The sequence below is a fragment of the Colletotrichum navitas genome (assembly GCF_030913465.1).
Source record: "Colletotrichum navitas strain CBS 125086 chromosome Unknown LY79scaffold_5, whole genome shotgun sequence".
In the NCBI taxonomy this organism is placed as follows: domain Eukaryota; kingdom Fungi; phylum Ascomycota; class Sordariomycetes; order Glomerellales; family Glomerellaceae; genus Colletotrichum; species Colletotrichum navitas.
This window is the reverse complement of record NW_026850551.1, coordinates 895,956-916,108: the sequence shown is the minus strand read 5'-3', so window position 1 is coordinate 916,108 and position 20,153 is coordinate 895,956. Positions and strand designations below refer to the sequence as shown.

The 20,153-nt window shown below is 50.3% G+C and overlaps 7 protein-coding genes across 7 annotated transcripts; 1 reads left to right on the top strand and 6 right to left on the bottom strand.

Annotated features, from left to right (window-relative positions):
- Positions 1 to 31: 31 nt before the first annotated feature.
- LY79DRAFT_539238 (S-adenosyl-L-methionine-dependent methyltransferase) lies at positions 32 to 938 on the top strand. Its single transcript, XM_060556804.1, has one exon. The coding sequence runs from the start codon at positions 241 to 243 to the stop codon at positions 835 to 837; it is 597 nt and encodes a 198-aa protein (XP_060419174.1). The 5' UTR covers positions 32 to 240; the 3' UTR covers positions 838 to 938.
- On the bottom strand, positions 918 to 2,287 carry LY79DRAFT_539237 (NADH:flavin oxidoreductase/NADH oxidase). The gene has a single exon (XM_060556803.1). The coding sequence runs from the start codon at positions 2,174 to 2,176 to the stop codon at positions 1,067 to 1,069; it is 1,110 nt and encodes a 369-aa protein (XP_060419173.1). The 5' UTR covers positions 2,177 to 2,287; the 3' UTR covers positions 918 to 1,066.
- A 583-nt stretch (positions 2,288 to 2,870) lies between these two features.
- On the bottom strand, positions 2,871 to 3,981 carry LY79DRAFT_539236 (arylesterase). The gene has a single exon (XM_060556802.1). The coding sequence runs from the start codon at positions 3,939 to 3,941 to the stop codon at positions 3,141 to 3,143; it is 801 nt and encodes a 266-aa protein (XP_060419172.1). The 5' UTR covers positions 3,942 to 3,981; the 3' UTR covers positions 2,871 to 3,140.
- A 965-nt stretch (positions 3,982 to 4,946) lies between these two features.
- Positions 4,947 to 6,604, bottom strand: LY79DRAFT_646810 (MNNG and nitrosoguanidine resistance protein; the record flags this gene model as incomplete). The annotated part of the gene is made up of 2 exons (XM_060562472.1): positions 4,947 to 5,657; positions 5,720 to 6,604. 2 exons carry the CDS (start codon positions 6,602 to 6,604, stop codon positions 4,980 to 4,982), a joined length of 1,563 nt encoding a protein of 520 aa, XP_060419171.1. The 3' UTR covers positions 4,947 to 4,979.
- Positions 6,605 to 7,653: 1,049 nt separating this feature from the next.
- Positions 7,654 to 9,408, bottom strand: LY79DRAFT_587011 (major facilitator superfamily transporter; the record flags this gene model as incomplete). Its single annotated transcript, XM_060560714.1, has 5 exons — positions 7,654 to 7,879; positions 7,951 to 8,029; positions 8,090 to 9,098; positions 9,152 to 9,298; positions 9,379 to 9,408. The coding sequence occupies 5 exons, from the start codon at positions 9,406 to 9,408 to the stop codon at positions 7,654 to 7,656; spliced, it is 1,491 nt and encodes a 496-aa protein (XP_060419170.1).
- A 1,080-nt stretch (positions 9,409 to 10,488) lies between these two features.
- LY79DRAFT_691482 (MNNG and nitrosoguanidine resistance protein) lies at positions 10,489 to 12,069 on the bottom strand (the record flags this gene model as incomplete). Its single annotated transcript, XM_060564748.1, has 3 exons — positions 10,489 to 11,247; positions 11,314 to 11,996; positions 12,054 to 12,069. 3 exons carry the CDS (start codon positions 12,067 to 12,069, stop codon positions 10,576 to 10,578), a joined length of 1,371 nt encoding a protein of 456 aa, XP_060419169.1. The 3' UTR covers positions 10,489 to 10,575.
- Positions 12,070 to 13,619: 1,550 nt separating this feature from the next.
- Positions 13,620 to 19,141, bottom strand: LY79DRAFT_539232 (ABC transporter). Its single transcript, XM_060556801.1, has one exon. The coding sequence runs from the start codon at positions 18,687 to 18,689 to the stop codon at positions 13,848 to 13,850; it is 4,842 nt and encodes a 1,613-aa protein (XP_060419168.1). The 5' UTR covers positions 18,690 to 19,141; the 3' UTR covers positions 13,620 to 13,847.
- Positions 19,142 to 20,153: the final 1,012 nt, after the last annotated feature.

Sequence of the window (20,153 nt, the reverse complement as noted above, 5' to 3'; positions counted from 1 at the left end):
ATATCTATGGAGCTGGACGCACTGATCAAGACTAAGAACAACAAGGATTTATGTTTCCAGGACAATGATGTCACATGGTTTTTGAGGTTTACGAAAATGTGGGCTTCTGAAAACTCTTGAGCGGATCGTCTGATAAGACGATAAACCACAGCTTTGCCTGCGAATACCCTCACATTTACCGACATCTTTACCAATTGACAAAGTCCAACACTCAAATTTGTCATTACCACTCGTAACATAATGCCCGCCGATTTCGATAAACAGAGCTACTGGAGCGAACGGTTTGCCTCCGAGACCAACTTTGAGTGGCTCACACCGTCGGCGACCCTGATGTCGATCGCGGATCCCTACCTCGCCAATCTGGACGATTCGGCGCGCATCCTGCAGCTGGGATTCGGAACGAGCGACCTGCAGAACCATATCCGGCAACGAGGGTTCACAAATATCACCAACGTCGATTTCGAGCCACTGGCGGTCGAACACGGGCGGGTTCTGGAAAAGCAAGTATTTGGTGATGTCAAGATGCGCTACCTCGTAGCGGACGTGACTCAGCTCCACCTGGCTGACAAGTTTGACCTGATTATCGACAAGAGCACGGTGGATGCGGTATCTTGCGGCGGCGTGCAAGCATTTTTAAAAATGGCCGAGGGCGTGAGGCGGCATCTGACCCTCGATGGCTTTTGGATTTCGCTGAGTTATTCGTTCTGTCGGTTCGACGTCGAGAACCTACCATTCGAAGTTGAAGTGGTTGCAAAGATCCCAACGCCTAAGCTGAAGCCCAATGATCCGGATGTTTACCACTGGTGCTACCTGTTAAGGCCGAGGGGATGGCAATAAGGCGTGTGTTGCAAGATGCAACATCACACTTGGGACGATCCGCGCTGTTTCAACCATTGATACCCTTGCATAACTGATTATGAGGCACCGGGGAATTTGTCTTAGCGGCTAGTCAAGAAACGTATGTTTTCATCTTACAGAGATGACATCTTCAACGAAGATTCTGGACTCTATCTTTCTATTCGTATTTATCCTCTATCGGTCATGAAATGTCGTGTCATCATCTCATCTAGGCCAAGGGCTGGCCGGGCTTGAAATCGGGATGGAAAGGATAGTCGATATATCCTCGGGGGATAGATGGAGTGTAGAACGTCTGTCGGTCGTACTTGTTTAACGGCAGGCCATGTTTGATGCGGAACGGCAGATCTGGGTTCGCTAAGAAGTGGCGGCCAAAGACAACGGCGACATCCCACTTTGCATACTCTTCATCCACGGCCTTCTGCGCCGACTCAGGGGTGAAGCCGCCAGCAACAAAAATGGGTGAGACGTTGTCCCAGATCTCGAGGATAAACTCGATCCCCTCCACTTTCTCGACGTCTTCCCAATTGTTGACACGGGATTCGACAACGTGCAGGTACGCAAGCTTCAACTCCTTCAGCTTCTGAGCCAGAAATGAGAACTGAGGCACAGGATCCTCCATCCTCATCCCTTGGAAGTTGCTGTAGGGGCTGATGCGGAAGCCGACCTTATCGGAGCCAACGGCATCGGCGAGCGCCGTGGCGACGTCGACGGGGAATCTGGCACGGTTTTCGACGTTTCCACCCCATCGATCTGTGCGCTTATTGCACGTGTCCTGGAGGAACTGGTCGACCAGGTATCCGTTGGCACCGTGGATCTCGACCCCGTCGAAGCCTGCGGCAATCGCGTTCTTGCCGGCCTGCCGAAAGTCCTCGACGGCCGCAGCAATCTCCTCGGCCGTCATCTCCCGAGGAACGGGCGATTCGGGACTGATTGGCACGGCGCTGGAGCTCAGCAGGGGGTGGCCACCCTCCTTCTCCAAGACGGGGACGACGGCCGCGCGACCGGGCGCGATAAGCTGGCAGAACATGCTGCTGCCCTTGGCATGCACGGCGTCCGTGATCTTCTTCCACTCCGCGATCTGGCGCTCGTTCCAGATGCCCGGCGCATTGGGAAAGCCGCCGTGGGCGGGGGAGATGAGGACGGCCTCGGCGATGATGAGGGTTCCGGGAACCGAAGCGCGCTGGGTGTAGTACTCGAGGGCGATATCAAGCGGGATGTGATCGGCGTCGAAGCGGAAGCGGGTGAGAGGCGCCATCACCACGCGGTGAGACAGCTGGGCCTGGCCAACCTTGAGCGGCTGGAAAAGTTTGGAAGACATTGCTTAAGAAGAAAGCACGCAGATCGTGTGATTTCTCGTGTGATTTCAGACGAAACCGAAACGGAAGAGCTAAATCAGGTGGTCGAGATACAGATACTACTAGGATTAGTCTTGACGTGATGTCAAGCAGAACAGAACGATGCGGCCCTCCCCTCATAAATAATCCCAGAGTTCAAATCCACTCTGCCACGGTGGACTCCCTCAGAATGGAGTCCCCGAGGGCGTTTGAGAGGTCGCAACACCCTTGGCAGAGGGTGCCCGGATGCTCAGGACCAGGGTGTCGGGAAATAACCTGCCGCAACATTGATAAGTAGTTCCAATGCCGTTGGAGTGGTGGAAATGCCCGTAGCCAATGACAAGTTTTGTTCGGGTCAAAGTACTCCAACGGCTCGTTGGGGCTTAAAGATGGAGACCAAAGGGGGGGGGAAACAAGAAGAAGAAAAATACCATGCTAAGAGTTGCTTAGAAATGATAGCACCGTCGCTAAGCATTTCAGTCTCATATTTTCAGGTGGAGCAGTCAGTGTTACTGCGGGCTTTCGCGTTAAAGATTCACGGATTCATCCAGATAGCATACTTGCCTAGTGTGATTTTGAAACATATTCCAGAAAGTACTGTAGAGTATTCTGGTGATGGTCGATGCATGTGCCAATCAGCAAGCGTCATTAAAACGATGCTTGACCAGATTTGACATCCGTGACTTGATAGTTTTATATTAAAGTTAAAAGATAGCCTGGGACTCTTTCCCGCTGATGTGAGAATCTATAATATGCCAATCTAGACCTTCTGTGTTCCGCCGACATCTATTAATAATTATACTTACTAGTTCGGAGATGAAATCAACGTTTCTTTAAAATGGAAGAGAGACCCATGATCGCAAGAGGGCCTCGAAATCACAAAAAAAATCAAAAAAGCAAGGCGTAGGCTGGTCCGCAGCGTTTGGTGTTCGTGCCATAACCCAGGCGCTAGCTGTGACTTTCAATGAATTCGAGAGCGTAATTTGCAACGGCCTCCCAGCCCTCCTGAAAAATTAGTCCGTGGCTATAACCTTCGAAATTCTTGTACTCCACGATCGCAGGACCTCTGTAAGCTTTGTACTCCAACTTGACTGTCCTGGCCGTGACGATGTGGTCTTTCGAGGCGCTGATGAGCAGCATGGGTGCCCGGTCAGGCTTGTCGAAGTGGACAAAGTTCGGCGCTGCCCGTCCCGCTGTGACGTTTGTCGCCAACTGCCAGAGTACCCTGGAATCCGCCGGTATGCAGTACCGGTTCCATTGCTTCTTGCTCTCCTCGGACGACAGGAGGTTGCCGAAGCAGTAGCGGAAGTGGCTTTCGGACATCGGGACGGTGGCGTCGGAATGCAGGGGGTGGGTGAAGATGGGAAACGCGGCTCTAATCGTAGTCGGTGCGACGTAAATGATACCCGCAGGTTGTGCAGGACACACAGCTATGCCCAGAGCTCCTATTCCGCGCGACAAAAGGATCTGAGCAAAGAGACCACCGAACGAGTGCCCTATGATGATGGGAGGCTCCGGTAGCTTCCGAATGTATGCCGCGTAGTGGTCCACGATGTCTTCGATGCGATGGAGAGCGATAGGCTCCGGGTCTGCATGGATTTCTTCATGCGTTCGACCGTCGACCCCTGGCCAACCAGGGGCGTGCACTTCAAACCCTCTTTTCCGAAAGAACAGGATCCAGTACTCCCAGGACAGAGGGGTCACCCACAGCCCGTGGATAAACACAATGGGCGGCTTAATGAAATCCATGGAGTCTTCGCCAAGATACCAAGAGCATGCTGTGTAATTAGGATGATCCTTTTTTGGAAATGAGAGAGAGCGAGAGGCGGAAGGGGTATGAAGTGTGTGTGCTTTGTACTTGGAGCTGGTTCATAAGTCATGACGTCAAGACTTTGAGAATGCGTCGTAAAAAGGGGGAAAAAAGCCACGTTCTTGACTGCTTGCAGAGCACTTAAACGGTGCTTTGGCCTCATTTCCATAATAAGAAGTGTTGATGAATGAAGGCGATCATCACACAATCCCAGTGTTGGTTCATGCTTGTGATCAAACATGACATTCTCACTTGGTGAATAATTGGCATGTCTTGTTACTCGGCGTATGGTGAAAACATCTGATGGACCGGTCACAACTACTAGTGTAAAGCTATTGCAAAGGCGCCGCTGAGTGCGGGTAGCAAAGTCCTACATGCTGATGCTGAGTGATGAGATTGAGAATACTCGGTGTCTGATTCTATCATATAGAAAGATTATGGGTGCACCTGACATCATTCAAACTGCTCCCAGGCAAATGCGGCTTAGAGAATCGACAGGACCATCTGGTATCGAAGGAATCTCATCGCATGGCTTCGCCCTTACAGAATGGTGCAGGGTTCCCTGACAAGCGCCACACTGTAGATTGACTGACCCTTAGTTTTTGCCCTGTAGCAACCCTGAATTTGCTTGCATCAGGGCACTTGTCACTGTGAAGAGCTAAGAACCTTCATTCACCCACTATCAAATGCTAAATGTTCAATGTAATTCAATCTGATGGATTCAAACGGCCAACCAACGAGATCACCAGCCATTATTTAAACCTGCTGGAGTACTGAAATCTGGCAATGTTCTGACTCTTGAAGACATAAAGATTGAGACGAGTGACATTCAGTCTCTTCCATTGCTCTATGGTGTACTACTCACAGGCGGCAGGGGTGCATATCATCAAATAATTAGCTCGCGTACTGTAAATGACTCGAAAGGCATGTTATAACGTGTTTAAGCTACTTTTGTTCCCTAGCCTCACCTCCGGAACTCAAACACCTCGCATGAATCCATGCCTTCTGATGGGGGGCTTGGTACCCTCTGGCTTTTTCAACTCCTTGTCCCCATCCTCTGTTTCAACCACATACCGATCTTTGTCTCTTTCCGCATTTCTTTTCTCGTTTTCTGTCTTCCACCGCATAAAGTAGCAGCAAAGGGGAAACAACGTAGTGTTCACTGCCGCCCAAGCAAACAGAACGCCAAAGTTGAGCCCAATCCTCGAATGCAAGTCGAACAGCAGCTGCCGACTTCCCTCAACCACGTGGTGGAGAGGCCAAGCGTAGCCCCAGTGGTAGAACCCTGGAGACAGATCTATAGTATAGAATGCCGTTGAGACATTGGTGATGACCCAAAAGATCAACCACAGGGCAGTCCACGGCTGTCCTACGATCATGGCAACGTTTTCGCAGGCAAGGCCCAGCGCCGACATGCCGACAAAATTCAGCATCCAGTAGACCGGAAAAGTGCCGCGTCCGTACGCCGTCGCGCCCGCAGGTGGTGCCGGCTCGGTTGGCGAGGCTGGAGGAGCGCTGAAAGGAATCTGGAATGCTAGGGATATCAAGCTGTAGCTCAAGGATATGAGGAAGTAGGCGACGATAGTTGCCAGCCACCGCCAAACAATGAGCTGCCAGAAGCGCAGAGGTGGGTGTCCTTGCGGTTGGATATATTTCTATTGTTATGCATAAATTAGCAAATGAGTCCTGCCTCGATGCCATCATGCAAAGTACTCACAGAGTGAATAGGCAAAAAGAAGGAAAAAGAAAAGAACGCTGTGATGATAAGATAAATCAGTCCAATGCTGACCGCAGGCGTGGCTGTGACTGGTCGGAAGGGTCGCAAGTCGATCATTAACGGTGCAATTCCCGGGTTCACCGCACTAGATGCTTTCGCGAGGTTGTCTCGACTCAGTGATGAGTTTGACATCACTGTCTGGCCCCACCGCTTTCCAAACTGCTGAGCAAATTCTTCTGTGAACTGGTTGATGTACTGCTGTATGTAGCTTTGGTAGGTTGTCTGATCTCGCGCTGTTTGTATGATGATTTGCACTGAACCTGCTGGGTCGTAATTGGCGTCACCAGTCGCGACAGCATCCTGAAGAGCCGCGGTCGCATTGGCGTGAATGATGACAGCTGCCCAACTCTCCCAGTTGTATACTGCCATCCTAACGGCCATGGGGTTGTTATCGAAGCTCGAGGGGGGTAGAACCGTCCATCCCAGCGAGGGCCCCGGCTTATTTAATGACTGTTGGACGATCTGCAATACCGTGGGACCGACAATAGGCTGAACAGACTCAAAGGGGGCAACCTGGCCATCGAAGTCAACAACGTGGATGATGAGGGACCTGAGATTGGCTTCGGCTCGGTACAGGACTGCCCAGTACAGAGACAGGACGGCAATGATGAAGAGGAATAGGACGGCGATGGTGCGCAGCCATAGCCGGATGACATGAGCGCGTACTTTTCTCATCAATGGGTGCCAAAAGCCAACAGCATGATGAGGCTGTCGATGCCGGTGCCCGAGACCAATTTCTTCATTATGTTGTTCATCTTCTTTCGTTTGATCGACATTGTCTGGCGTCGGTGAGGTTGGAGCCTCTTTCTGTAGAAAACTGGCCATTGTTGCAAAATTAAAAATCGACTTTGATGTGGAAAGAAACGTCCCCTGATTGACTTCTCGGTGGTTACGGTGGCTTGAAACAAGCTCAATGGGCACACCCGATGCAGTAATCGTTGAGAACATCAGGTTCCTGGTTCCTGTTTGCATTGTCTTGGCTTTATGTACATAATATGGAAAGTGCGATTTCACATCAAATGTGCCAGTTTCGGAATCGATGATGCGTCGTGGGAAACAATCCATGATGTACAAAAGTAGCCACTAACAATATTTGTATATTAGCAGCGTAATATTGAGCATTCGTTGGTTCATGACGTATTGTCTTGGGTCGAGCACATACAGGAGCCCTACCGGCCGTGAAGATGACATCATAGTCCATGAAAACTGTTTCTTAGAGGAGACTGGCCTTTATTCGTTAGGCAACGGACTTGTATCCGGATCATTCGGTGCTTGGACTATCTGGGTTACCATACTAGTTTAGTATAGAGCTTAGTTCATAATTCGTCTATTGACCAAACTACACCTGTTGCCCCGTGATTGTTCATATGACGCTATGATTTCATCAACTAAAGCCTACTTCTAGGGCAGGAGAAGGGCATGTAAATAGCATAGATCTTAATGTGGGCGTGGTCCGTCCGGCCGTCCGGAGTTAGCCTTATATGCGTGACAATAAGTCGTCTTTCTCCGATGGTAAAGCGGTCGCAGCATGTAGAGCTTCGAATACTCTCCCAGGCAACTCGGTTGTAACCTATTGCTGTGTTGTTTGTTTCATTCCGGTTATAGCATGGATAAGTACATAGCTACTCTGGTAAAGATGGAGTAAATGTCCAGCTATCAAGGAATTTACCTAGGCTGATTGGCGATTACGCCACCAGCATGGATCGCAGACAGCTTTCTGGCTTGACTAGACAGTAATGGTAAGTTGAACACAGTACATCAGGGCGTGTAATACCTCACGCTGTGTCACTGTCTTGAATCTCTCCGTGTGGTTCTTGGTTGGCTATGATGACGAAGATATATTGAATAGTGTTAAAGTGACAATAGAAGCTAGATCAAGTCATGTAACGGAATGAAGGATGGCGCTGACCCAATTGATCTTGCTCCTCACTCGTCAAGCCTTCTAGTCGGTGGTCTCTCTTTCCAGCCGCTCTAGTTTTGTTTTCATACATGCAGTAAAATATTCCAAACACTGCGAGCATAGCGGTCAAGCTCTGTCCGCCGAGGTTGATCGTGTGTCCGGTGAAGTACTTTGGAGAGTCCTTGTAAGTGTATGTCCATCTGTTGCCCTCGTCAGTAAATACTTTGCTCATCCCCGAATAGCGGTAGGGTCTTTGATGGATTAAACTAACGTGGAGACAATACCCCCTAGGGTACCAATGGATACGACGTATGCGCTAGTGACAGCACGAACGGAAGGCCCTGCTGAGTCTGTGGTTTTCTTAGCGTACGAACCCTTACCACAGCGCAGGATGGACGCCATTCACTTACTGTTCATTGCCCAGCACAAGAATCCAGGGCCACAGGGGAAGATGCCAGCTGCTACAAAGTACAACGCCATATACCTGATATGCGCTTGCGTTTCGAATCTCAGAATAGCGAATCCAATCACAGCAAGTATCGAGCACGCCACCATGAAGATGCCACGCTGGCGTGTCTTGTCACTGTACCAGGCGACGAAGACCGCGGTTATAGTGGCTACGACATAAGGCGGTACAGAATATAGTTGGGCTTTTGTTGCCGTCCAGCCCAAGTCGGCAAGAATCGTTGGCATGAAGACGGAAATCCCCTGGGCAGTGATGTTAATCAGGAAGAAGCCAAAAGCGCACGTGTAGTTGTGAATACACAAGACAGCACTCTTGATGTCCTGCATGTTAACCTTGGCTTCAGTATTGGCTTTTTGCTGGCGCTGCAGGCGTTCAACAGCAATGGAGCGTTCCCGGTCATCGAGAAAATACGCGGTGGCCGGACCTGTAGGCATCCAAAGGGGCGCGAGACTCCCGGCGATGACAGTGAAGAGCCCTTCAAAGAAAAAGATATTGCGCCACGTATGGATGGGCATGCTGGACAAACCCCATGGCGAAATGCGGGAGAGGCCAGCCGCGAGAAGCCCACCAAAGGCGCCAGAAAGAGATGCAGAGGAGATGAAGATGCCCATCCGGAGAAGCAGCTCCTCTCTTTTGTAGAAACTGCTCAGGAAAAATGAGAACCCTGGCATTGCGCCGCCTTCAAAGATCCCTAAAAAGACGCGTATGCCGATAAGCCCTTCGAACGAGGCGACGAAAGCCGTGCAAAGAGAGACCAGACCGAACCCTACGACGAGGAATGGTAGGTAGAACCGGGGTCCGACACGTTGAAGTATGATGTTGCTTGGCACTTCGACCAACAGGTAGACAACGTAGAATACAGACAGAGCCCAGTTGAACCGATAGCCTTCTATGTCGATGTCGTTTCTCATGCCCTGAATTCTCGCATTCCCAATGTTGACTCGGTCGAGAAACTGCGCCGACGGTCAGGAATCCGCGTACCACAAGAAGCGGGGGCTCAATGTACACAAAGAAGATACAAAAATGTCACCAATGGAACTGTGTGCCAGTCAAGCTTCCGCCTGACGGCCCGTTCCTCGTCGTCTGTCCATTCGAACGGCGTTGTCGACTCCTCGTAAACGGCCGGTTCGGGTTTCTCATTGCCAATGGTAGGCTCGATGGAGGGCGCTGCAAATGTTAAAGTCAGTTTATGGTGATTGAAGCAATCAGGGCGGTTTGAGTCCAGTGGCTCACGATTCTTTTCAAGTTCGATCGCAACTTCATGAATGGTGGAGAGCACCATCCTGACAGACCATCGAGCCGATGCCCGGGACCTTTATTAAACAAAACTCGCTCCCGATGGCAAGGACGACGGACACATAGATGGGTATCAACAAAGATGATGGAAGGCGATGAATCATGCCAACTTGGTGTGACGATGCGACACTGTGGAATGGAACCTATCTGTGTATGTGAGAGGGTTAAAGTGTGGGCTTTATTATTGTCCTAGGCAATAGATCTGCACTTGATGATTGGGGTGGACAGTCGGAAAACAACAGAGTTGCCTCGTCAGAGTTTATTCGCATTGTGCCCTGCCCGGTCCGGCCCCAGCTTATGCTGTCCATCGTGCGGTGATCCATAACTCGTTTGCTAGGATGTTGCGACCGGGACAGAACGCGGGGTATGGGAGGAAGGGCTCAGGCTTGGTTACAAGTTACGATTGAGTGAATGCGAGGAGGCCGTTCAGCCAGGAAGATGGGAGGTAGCAATTGTAGGGATCGTTAGTGTGAGCACGATCTTTAGGGGGTATCTTGCTACGTGTGCCCGGTAGTGATTACGCGACTCTAGACGTTGCAGGAACATCCGCTCTTTAAAGTTCTGTCTTTCTCAAAGTCTCGAGTCGGGAGGAGAGCCCATGCTACTGGATGTTACCTTCTGTCTGGCGCATTCGCTTGGTTGCTGAGTTCACTAGTGTTCCTTCAAGCACCTCGGGAGCATACCTATGGCGGTTGGCTGATTAGCGTCTGCTGCTTCATATGAAGGCTGGCGCTTTTCCTTTCGAAAGATATGGAAAAGCCGTGATGATGAAACCTACTGGCCAGTGCAGGTTTTGTGCACGGTAAGTGCTTCTCCGGCAAGAAACTTCAACTGAAACATGTGGTAGCAGAGTCAATTATTGCGTATGCAGCACTCAAGTGGCTGTTCTGCTACCGAACTGGACCCAGTCTATCGTTTATGGCCAAGCAACTATGATCAAAAACTGGAATGTGCGTTAATTGCATGAGTATTGGTAATAATCACTAATTGGGTATGTCGTAATCTAATCAAGACTATTTGCGCTAACTGAACCCAAAAACAACAGCAGCCCTCTAAGGGATCCCAAATAAACCATTTGCTTCTCTAGCATAGCCTCAAAACCAACGCCAATGTGAATTTTAAAGCTGGAAGAGGTTACAATGCCCGCAGGAACCCTCTCTTTCTCCGGGGAGGCTCGACGCCAGGCTGCTTGGGTATCGCTTTCTCAACGTCGTATCTATGAAGGTGGAAGTGAGGAAGCTTTGTCTCCTTCTTGCGGATTTCTTTCTCGTCCTTCCATCGCAAAATATAACACGCCGGTACAAACAATACAGTGTTGACGCATACCCAGGCAATTAGAACGCCGAAATTCAGACCGATGCGTGAGTGGAGGTCAAATAGAATCTGGCGACTGCCTTCAATCACGTGGTGATATGGCCAAGCGTACGCCCATTTGTAAAAGCCTGGGGCGATATCAGGAGGCCAAAATCCGGACAGGGTGTTTGTGAGAGTCCAGAAGGTCAGCCAGAGACCGACCCAGCGGGGACCAATGATCATGGCCATGTTTTCGCAAGCCACCCCCAAAGCTGCCATGCCTAAAAAGTTCAATAGCCAGAAGACGAAGAATGAAGCTTTCCCGTAGGCATTGGGATTCTTGGCTACCTCTACCGCCGATGCCGGCGGATTGGAGAAGGGCACTTGGAACACCAGCGATATCAGACAATATGTCAGTGATAGGAAGAAATATGCCGCCATGAGTGACAGCCAGCGACGGATGACATAATGCCAATAGTGTACAGGGGGGTGACCTTCAGGCACAATGCATTTCTAAAGGGAATGTCAGTTTAAATATCCGATGATGGGGGACGCATAGACAGGAAGATGGGAACTCACATTGTCATCAGCAAGGTAATAGGTGAACCCGAGATGGGCGATCAGAAAGCTTAGTCCGAAGGTGACGGCCGGAATCGCTGAGGGGGGGCCGAACGGCCGAAGGTCCAGCATGAGAGGTGATACCCCAGGGTTAACAGCACTTGCGGCCTGGCGTAGAGTATCCTTCGTAATTGTATCGTTCGCCATAAGCATTTCTGCCCAAGTTGTCCCGAACCGGTCCATTAGATCGGATGTGAACGTAGTGATACTGGGGAGAATATAGCTGAAGGTCATGAACGAATCTCTTCCGGACATCGTGATGATTTGAACAGCGCCAGTAGGGTCATACGAGGAGTTCCCAATTGCTACTGCTTCTTGCAAGAGGGCCGTTGCATTCGGGTTGATGATGACTGCCGACCAAGCTTCGAAGTGATACACAGCTTCCCGGACTTTGAGGGGATCGAAACCGAACTCGGTCGCCGTTCGGATTTGATATCCAATGGACGGGATCGGACTCCGTAGCGTTTCGGTGGCCAAGTTGGTGACAATTGGGCCAATGAGAGGCTCTATGTTGTCGTAGGGCGCAACTTGGCCGTCAAAGTCCACGACGAAGCAGACAAGCGATGGCAGGTTCTCGTTGATGCGGAATACAATTCCCCAGTACAGACAGAGAATAAGGAACATTGTAAGGCAAATGATGAGTGCTAGCAGCGTGTTAGCTCTTGTTTGTCAATCGAGGTTTGGGTATCGGTTTGACCCACTGTTCCTGCACCACATCATGGAGATGTGCTTTCGTAGCTATGTTGAACACTTGTCAGTCAATCCTTTCTTCTAGACATAAGGCGTGGAAGACCCAATGACATACCGATGCCAATGTTGGATCCCACCAGCTGACTGACTGAGAGGGAAGGGGTTCGTGTTCCGGTACACGGGACTTCATCCATTCGCCAACCAGATCCGCTCGTTGTGTGTCCAGGCTGTCTAGCACACTTCTCGGTTCGTCGTCTCGGTGGTTTTCTTGACGCCCATGTTGCCTACTGTCTGGTTGACTGTCATGGCATTCATTTCGTGAGTGCTGTCGATCTTTTCCATCTGGAGCTCGTGGCTCAGTGTCTCGCTCAGCGCGACCTCCATCGGGCGCATGGCTCGTCTCGTTGATGGTGTTCATCTTTGCTGCCCTCGGTTGCAAGTGTACTGGCTTGGCTTATTCGTCTTGGATTTGGTGAAAATTCATTGTTTCTTTGCTGCGGGAAGCAATATTTTATAGTTATAAGCTGCAAAAGTCCTTTCTTTTCTCGCCGCAAAACCTCCGGATCTCGTCTTCATGTGGGAACGGCGACTGACATAGAGACCACAAGGACCCATGAAACTGTGACCTCAGAGCTGCGACCTGTGGAGACGAGAAACGGACATTTTCTTCCGGCTGGACAATCAATCCCCAATTTCGTAGCCTCAATCGGTGGTTCGGCGTGGTGGCGGTGGGTTTCGTCTCGGTATGCTAGTTTACGAGGTTATACGGCGGGTCGACCGACGGCATCTACTCTCAGCTGAAGTTTCCAAGATCGACCGCTTTGGCTGAGTTGGGCGTCACCATCACTTGCCACCTTGGACTTGCAAAAGAAGTTTTCTGAGCAGCCAAAGTGGACTGCCTAAAGAGCCATGTCTTTGCATGGGTTCTGTGGAGCTCTTTTCCCTCTTTCAGTTCAGTGTGAAGGACGATTTCTTTTGGTGACCATCGCCACACATTTATATGCAAAATCTTGACGTCAGGGCGATGTCAACTCTGAAAAGGTGGAGCACGAAGTCTCCTCAACGCTATTCAGAGCTCACCAGAACTGGCATCTAGTCTCGTTTGCAGCAATAAGTCGGAAGTCGAAGGCTCCTGAATTACTTTAGTAGCTAGTAAATACTGCCTGACGGTAGTTGAAACATTCACGTTTGTCATTTTGAGAACGCCTCTCTTGGCACATTCTGATGGCCTTAAATGAACAGCTGCCCATCTTAAAACAAGCTGTGATGAATCCACTGCAGTTTGGAAGAAGAAAAATGATCAAGAAAACAAACCAAAAAAAACGTAAATCAGTTGCTGCCACAGCGCAGTCATGCACCGGGCCGAATCGATCCCCACTCCGAGATCTCGATCAGACGCAAAACCTGCGGCTCTGTCCAAGCATCCGCTGTCCGGAGCATTTCCTCCTCATTGCATCGAGGCAATGGAATATTTGAATGCTTTCGTCATCGTGTTTGCTCGGCTTGGCGTAGAAACTAAAGTTGACTCGTTACACTCAAGTCTTAGGACTAAATTGCACTTATACGAGATAGATATTGATCGTCTGAGGTCGATGAGATATCCTAGGCCTGGTTGGGCAAAGTTCACTCATGAAATGGCTAGTAATAAGCAGATGGGAACTTCTGTTCTCCACGGGAGGAATGGGCGTCACAAATACATCCATCAAGTAATACAAGAAATGCAGTCGCTCATCAAACTTCAAGGATCCACCGCCTAAGTATGCAAATGATGGCCAAACAATGAAACCCCCAGAGGGTTCAACATCTTAGAACCCGAGTAGAATCTTTCGCCAGTTGATCTTCTTCTTTTCATTCGGTTGAGCTCCGTAACCCTCCTCTTGGACATCGTGCTGCCCCACAATAGCGAGAAAGACGTCGTTCAGTGTTGTGGGACTGACACTATGATGCTCGATACCGAGGACCTCCTTATTGTCCTCCAACATTATGATGAGTTGACCTATAGCGCTAAGCTCAAGGCTCCGCTCAGATTCAGAAGTGCCCCTGTTGCGGCCGTTCGCTTTAACTCTTTGCAAGATGTCCGACGCAGACACGGAGAATCGCATTTGCCCATGGTACGTCGAGGCCTCAACGCGGGCAGATGGGAACGTGTTGACGACCCATTGACGTATATGTTCCATCTCTTCCGATTTCGAGTGTGGAGCGGAGCGACTGACGAGGTGCACATATAGTGAGTCACCGAAACGACTTTGCAATTGTTCCACCTCGCCGATCGCCAACATACGCTGAGCAATGATGCCGGCTCGATTGGCCAGAGCGTCAGCTTCTTCCATGCTGTGCGTGGTGAGAAGAATTGAGCGCCCTGAGACGATTCTGCTGAGAGTTCGCCACATTATTCGCTTCGCTGCTGCATTAAGACCGGATGAAGGCTCGTCGAGCAGGATCACGGACGGGTTGCCTGTGAGTGCGATACCAAGGGACAGCTTACGCTTGTTGCCACCCGATAGATGCTGAGCCATGACGTTGACATGGGCCTGGAGACCAACTGCACAAACAACTGCCTGAACTTGCTGCTCAACATCGGATATTCCTCGGAGTTTGGCGTAGTGACGAAGATGTTCGACGACTGTCATGGAATCGATGGCATCGAACTGGGGGCAGACTCCGAGGTTCGATCGGGCGAGGGCTCTTTGGTCAGTAATTGAGACTTTCTCGACGAAAACATCGCCCCCTTTGCCGCTCGGTTGAATATCACCGCGAATGAGAGATACTGCTGTCGACTTGCCTGCACCGTTAGGGCCAAGGAGGGCGAATACCTCGCCATGACACACGCCAAACGAGACGTTATCGAGGGCTGTAAATTTGCCAAACTTCTTCGTTAGGTGCTTCACTTGAAGTCCATCATTTCTAGTAGATTCCGTCGGCAGCTGCTGGCTGGCAACTTCCGGATCCTCGTGGGTCTGGACCGACTCAGCCGCAGGGCTCCTCTTCCTTTTGAGAAAAGCCGGTATCTTATTGCCGCTGTCGCTGTATAGAAGAATACTGAAGAGGATGATGGCCTGGATGATGAGGTACATGATAGGACCCCCGTAAGCGCTTAGAGAGCCGGGGTAGCCAAACCCTGTGCCAGAGCAGGCCAAGGAGAAGGTGTTCAAGCCAATCAGGATGGCTCTACAAATAGAGGTTACAGGGAAAAAGGCGGAGATGGTGTAATGGCCGATGAAAATATTCCGCTCCGTAACGACGGCAGGTGAGAAGGTGATGATGTAGAGGAACGCAATCAGGTAGATGGCGAAACCAACACTGTTGTAGGCCATAATTGCAGCAAAGGTTGCGACCTGGCTATTGGTGAAGAGTGAAATGACGTATGACAAGAGAATGGATGTAATGCCGTAAAACAGGAAGACGGGGAAGAGATAACCCGAGGCGTACCAGATATCCGAAGACACAGCAAAGATGATGGCTGCGGCTAGAAGTGGAAAGAAGATGACCCCAAAATCGAAAATGAGGTGGGATGTCCACAGAGGCAGCGACCGAACACCACTGGAATATTGCAGACCACGGACGTGATTTCGCCTCTCTACATTAGGATATAATCCGAAGAAGGCAGGGATAATGGAAAGAACAATGCTGAAGTAGATTGCCAACTGAGCCGTCGTGAGTGTTGAGCTTGGGATGACGCTGTCGAAGGGAGCGTAGGTGGCAGCGATGCTGGTGTTACTTCTCACTGCGCTGAGCAAGTTCTGGACGATGACAGCAGCGGAGATCATGTTGTCGTCTGCTCTATAGGCGATTGTCGGAGGCGTTTCTCGGCTGCCCACCCAGATACCACCAGGGGTGATGTTCCGTCTGTTGTCCTCGATAAACCGGGCCAGATCTTGGTAACTGTCACTCAAAGAGATGTTGCTCGTGCCGATAGGGCCATTTGATGTAGGATCCAAGAAAGTAAAGATATCGCCAATTGATGTTGTCGAGAAAGCCGAAGAGGGCCCGGCAGCTACATGGGCCTCTGTGAAAGCTTCTCTATAGCTATCCAGGTTTCCTGATCCGGTAAAATCGGCGGGGTCACAGCTCGTAGGGCCTTCCTTAGCGATCAACAACTGCATGATAGCAGCTGCAATGATCGGAGTAATGAATACAATGACGTATGGAATCCAATTCGTCTTGAACAAGACCAGGCGCTTGTGAACAAGGACACGAGTTTGTTTGAAGAAGCCCGTTTGGTGGCCAGATTGCAGTCCCAGAGTGTCTCTTTCCCCTTGGTTAATCATGGACTTTTCTGAGAGTTCTTGTCCTGAAGCGGTTGATACACGAGGAGCTCCAGGCTGAAGGGATTGGGGATCTTCTCCTTGTACCTCCTCGGCGACTTTGAGGAAGACATCTTCTATATTGGGGCTCGAGATCCTGTAGGGGATTTTGTGGGCTTCGAGTGCTCGGATAACATCAGCCGCTAGGCTGGATGATGGTGCAGTGTAGACGATGGTGTTCGAAGATGCCGTTAAAGCGACACCGCTGACTTCTGGGGGGGCTCTGACATCCCTCACGTTAAGCACGTGGATCCGGTAGCCGTCACCGAGGGCATTCTTGAGCGCCACCGAGGAGCCTTCGGCTCTCAAACTGCCTTTGGAGAGAATCGCAATGTTATCGGCCAGTAGATCTGCCTCATCAAGAAAGTGGGTTGTCAAGATGATGGTCCTCTTGCCTCTCTCTGAGAGGAGGATATCCCAGATCTTTCTCCTAGACAGAGCGTCGATTCCAGAGGAAACTTCATCGACACAACAGACAGCGCTCCCGCCCGTCAGCATCATGCCGAGCTGCAGTTTACGCTTCTGCCCCCCAGAGAGTGTTTTGGATTGAGATTTGCGCTTCGTTGCTAGGCCAATGGCATCGATCAGCTGATTTTGGTCCTCCTTGCCCGCCACGCTGGATGGAGATTTGAGTTGGGTAAATATGCTGATATGTTCCGCCACAGTGAGCTCATCCCAGAGCACATTTTTCTGGGGCGCAATGCCGATGCCGCCAGATGCATCAATATGGACGCTGCCCTGGTTAAATCGACTGATTCCAGCAATAGCGTCTAGCGCAGTGCTTTTGCCGCTCCCGTTAGCTCCGAGAAGGGCTAGGATTTCTCCTCGCTTCATCGTTAGGTCCAAGTTGTTGACGGCAACGGTCGAAGGCCTTGCCTTGATAAAGGGAGAAAGGACACGTCGGAAAATGCTCGGCAAGTAGACCTTGGTCAACCCATTGATGGTAACAGCATGCTGGGGTTGGACACCCTTGCCTTTGTAGATTTTGCGACTCTCGGAACCGACCCCGTGTATCTGACGTTCAAAAAAGGCTGCAAGGAGCGGATAAACGACGATCTGGATGATCAGAAAGATCCAAATAGCGATTCCGGGCAGAGTGGAGGCGCTGTTGGGCGGAGCCCGTAGTAGATTCATTGGTTTACCGTCCGCCTCGTATCGGGAAATCGACTTGATAAAAAAGACAAAAGCGCAAGGAGTGAACAACAGGCTCAGGACCGTAACTGCACCGGTACTTTCGTTGGGAAGAGCTTGCGCAAGGACACCTAGGAGCACGTAAACCAGAGAGTTGATGACGCCGGAAAGCTGAGCCTTTTTGAAGAAAGAAGCCCCGAGAATGGCTTGGGATGTAAGGGCGAGACCACCCAAGACGAAGAAGACCAACACGATGCCAACGCTTGACTCCTTCCAGATCATGCCCCATGAGATGACAGAAGCAATGACCCAGCCCGGGAAATAGATGGATGCGAATGGGTAGAAGCTCGATAGAATGCGGACAACTTGTGCTTCCCATTCGTAACGCGTTGACATCATGGAGTCGATTAGTTGGGACAAGCCCTTCTCGCGCTCAGTTGCAATGTGCCCGGGGAGGTGGTAGCTAACGCCAATGAGCGCGAGAACAAATGAGACGCCGAGGTAATCGATGATTGTCTGCTGATATTTTCTCCGTGCGCTAGCTTGACGTTCCTCCTCGGACTCACCAGTAAAGCCCCATTCTCTGACATCACTAAGAGGCGACGGGTCGGCTTCGGTAGAGTTCGTACGCACGATAGCAGAGTCGACAGCTCTTTGAAGGGGGAGAGTGTATATCTGGACGTCATTGTTGTCGTCCTTCACCTTAAACGATGATCCTAACGCACCGTCCCCGCGCAGAGTGTAGTTCCAAATGCCACCGTCACCCTCGTTGGGTGAAGAATGAAAGATGACGGCGCCGTAGCAAGACGTGGTCGCTCGAAGAGAAGAGCGGCAGATGCGACTGATGTCGAACGGTTTCTCGATTGTCGTCGAATTCTTCCCTGCTCTCGTCACCTCTTCCGAGAGAGAGCCTATGACCCGATCGATAGCACCATCAGAGAGTCCGTTGTTGACGAATACAACCTCGTTGCGAGATGCACCAGCGGCGCTAAGACCATCTTGAAGCGATCGAATTGGTCGTGGCTCTGCAATTCCATAATCGTTCTGAGGACTGTTGAGGTTCTTCCCGATTCCGAGATATACAGTGAGAATAATTGGAAGGAGGACAGCGGTGTAGATAGTTGAAGCAGGATGGCGGGCGATTAAGATGATGAAATTCTTCGTTGCGAGAGTGCTGACTTGGCGCCATATTGCTGACCTCGGTGCCGCCATGGCGTTGCTGAAAGTGTAATTTATCTTCCAGACGAAACTGAAGATCTTGGGGAGCTACGTGACCGTATTATCGAGTGTCTGTGTATGCGATCTTGACTAGGCACCAAGGAGGAGGGAAAGGCTTTGGCCTCCTCAAACGTGAGAGCTGCCGATGATAGGAAATGAACGGATGAATATAAAAAATCCCAAAGGAAAGGCGAAACCGAACGACTGCGAGTATTTGTACACGAAGGCCAAGCTGGCAGTGTTGTTTAGATAAACATACCAAATGCCTCTCAGTGCCAATCGTCGTCCCGAATGCAGACTCCATCTCGGTGCTGACAGAGGCAGTGATAAGCGATATACATATGATGGCGTTTGCCAAACGCCCACTAAGATCACTCGCACTGCCTGTATGCCATTATCTCTTTTGGGATGTAGCAAGTTGCGGCGAAAATATTCAGATGTTACAGTGCTTTAGACAGGTGTGGGGGAGAGGGAGATGATTTCATTGAGGAAAACGGTGTTTGGGCAAGGGGGTCCACGCCCGCAGCACAACTTGGCAGAATTCCTACGAACCAAGACAAGAGTTCCTTTCTTCTTCTGGCCATTGAACGAACAGATTGGCTGATCACGTCGACTTCTATTTGCCTAATGCGGACTAGCTCTGGAACATAGCATAGCCGAGTTAACTATGAACGATGATGACATATGACTAGTTAGGTTAGTGCTGACACAGGAAGGGCGATTCATGCGCCCGGTTTCTTCGAGGATACAGCCAGATAGGTATCCGTACGTTGCGAAGTATTCAGGCCTTGCAATTGGAAATAAAATGTGGAAACTCGGGCTCTTCATCTGCTGCTTCTCTCTCCCCCCTACCCCCCCTTTTTTGTGACTCCAGTACTAGGTCAAAAGTCTGGCTACGGCGATGAGGATAACCTACCTACATGTAACAAAGAGTCGAAGAAGAGACCTATTAATAACTCAAAGTCACTTCACAGTGCACCACCAAAGGCCCTGTATCTCCACCACCTAATGTAGCTACTGATTGGCCATTCTTATTGCTGTGGCCAGACTTTTGGCCTAGTACTGCAGTTCTGCAGCCAAAGAGCTGAAGGAAGAGGCTCTAGGAAGGTGTTAATTGTATTAAACTATGACTGAATCAAAGGCCAGAGACTCCGGTTAATGATAAACGTTGTGCAGCTTTCAGCTAATGAAGCTGATTATAGCTGTAATGTAGTTTTTTGCTCTATTATACCCTAGTGATTGGTCGATGATATGCTGCAGCGCGTGTCTGCCTTGCCTAGATAAGCGAATGGCAATTGGCGATCGGAAGTGGTAGCCGCCGTCTTGTGAATTAAGGCCGCAAGAAATGCACCCGTTGTACATACAACTAAGACGTCTTGTTTACCCTACAAAATATCCAGGCCTTACAGAACGCATTTCATGAGGCTACAGATGGTGAGTGTTCAGACTGTAAAAGAG

Excerpts from the sequence above, each read along its gene's own strand:
- LY79DRAFT_539238 (XM_060556804.1), top strand. The coding sequence starts at position 241 with ATGCCCGCCGATTTCGATAAACAGAGCTACTGGAGCGAACGGTTTGCC.
- LY79DRAFT_539237 (XM_060556803.1), bottom strand. The coding sequence starts at position 2,176 with ATGTCTTCCAAACTTTTCCAGCCGCTCAAGGTTGGCCAGGCCCAGCTG.
- LY79DRAFT_539236 (XM_060556802.1), bottom strand. The coding sequence starts at position 3,941 with ATGGATTTCATTAAGCCGCCCATTGTGTTTATCCACGGGCTGTGGGTG.
- LY79DRAFT_539232 (XM_060556801.1), bottom strand. The coding sequence starts at position 18,689 with ATGGCGGCACCGAGGTCAGCAATATGGCGCCAAGTCAGCACTCTCGCA.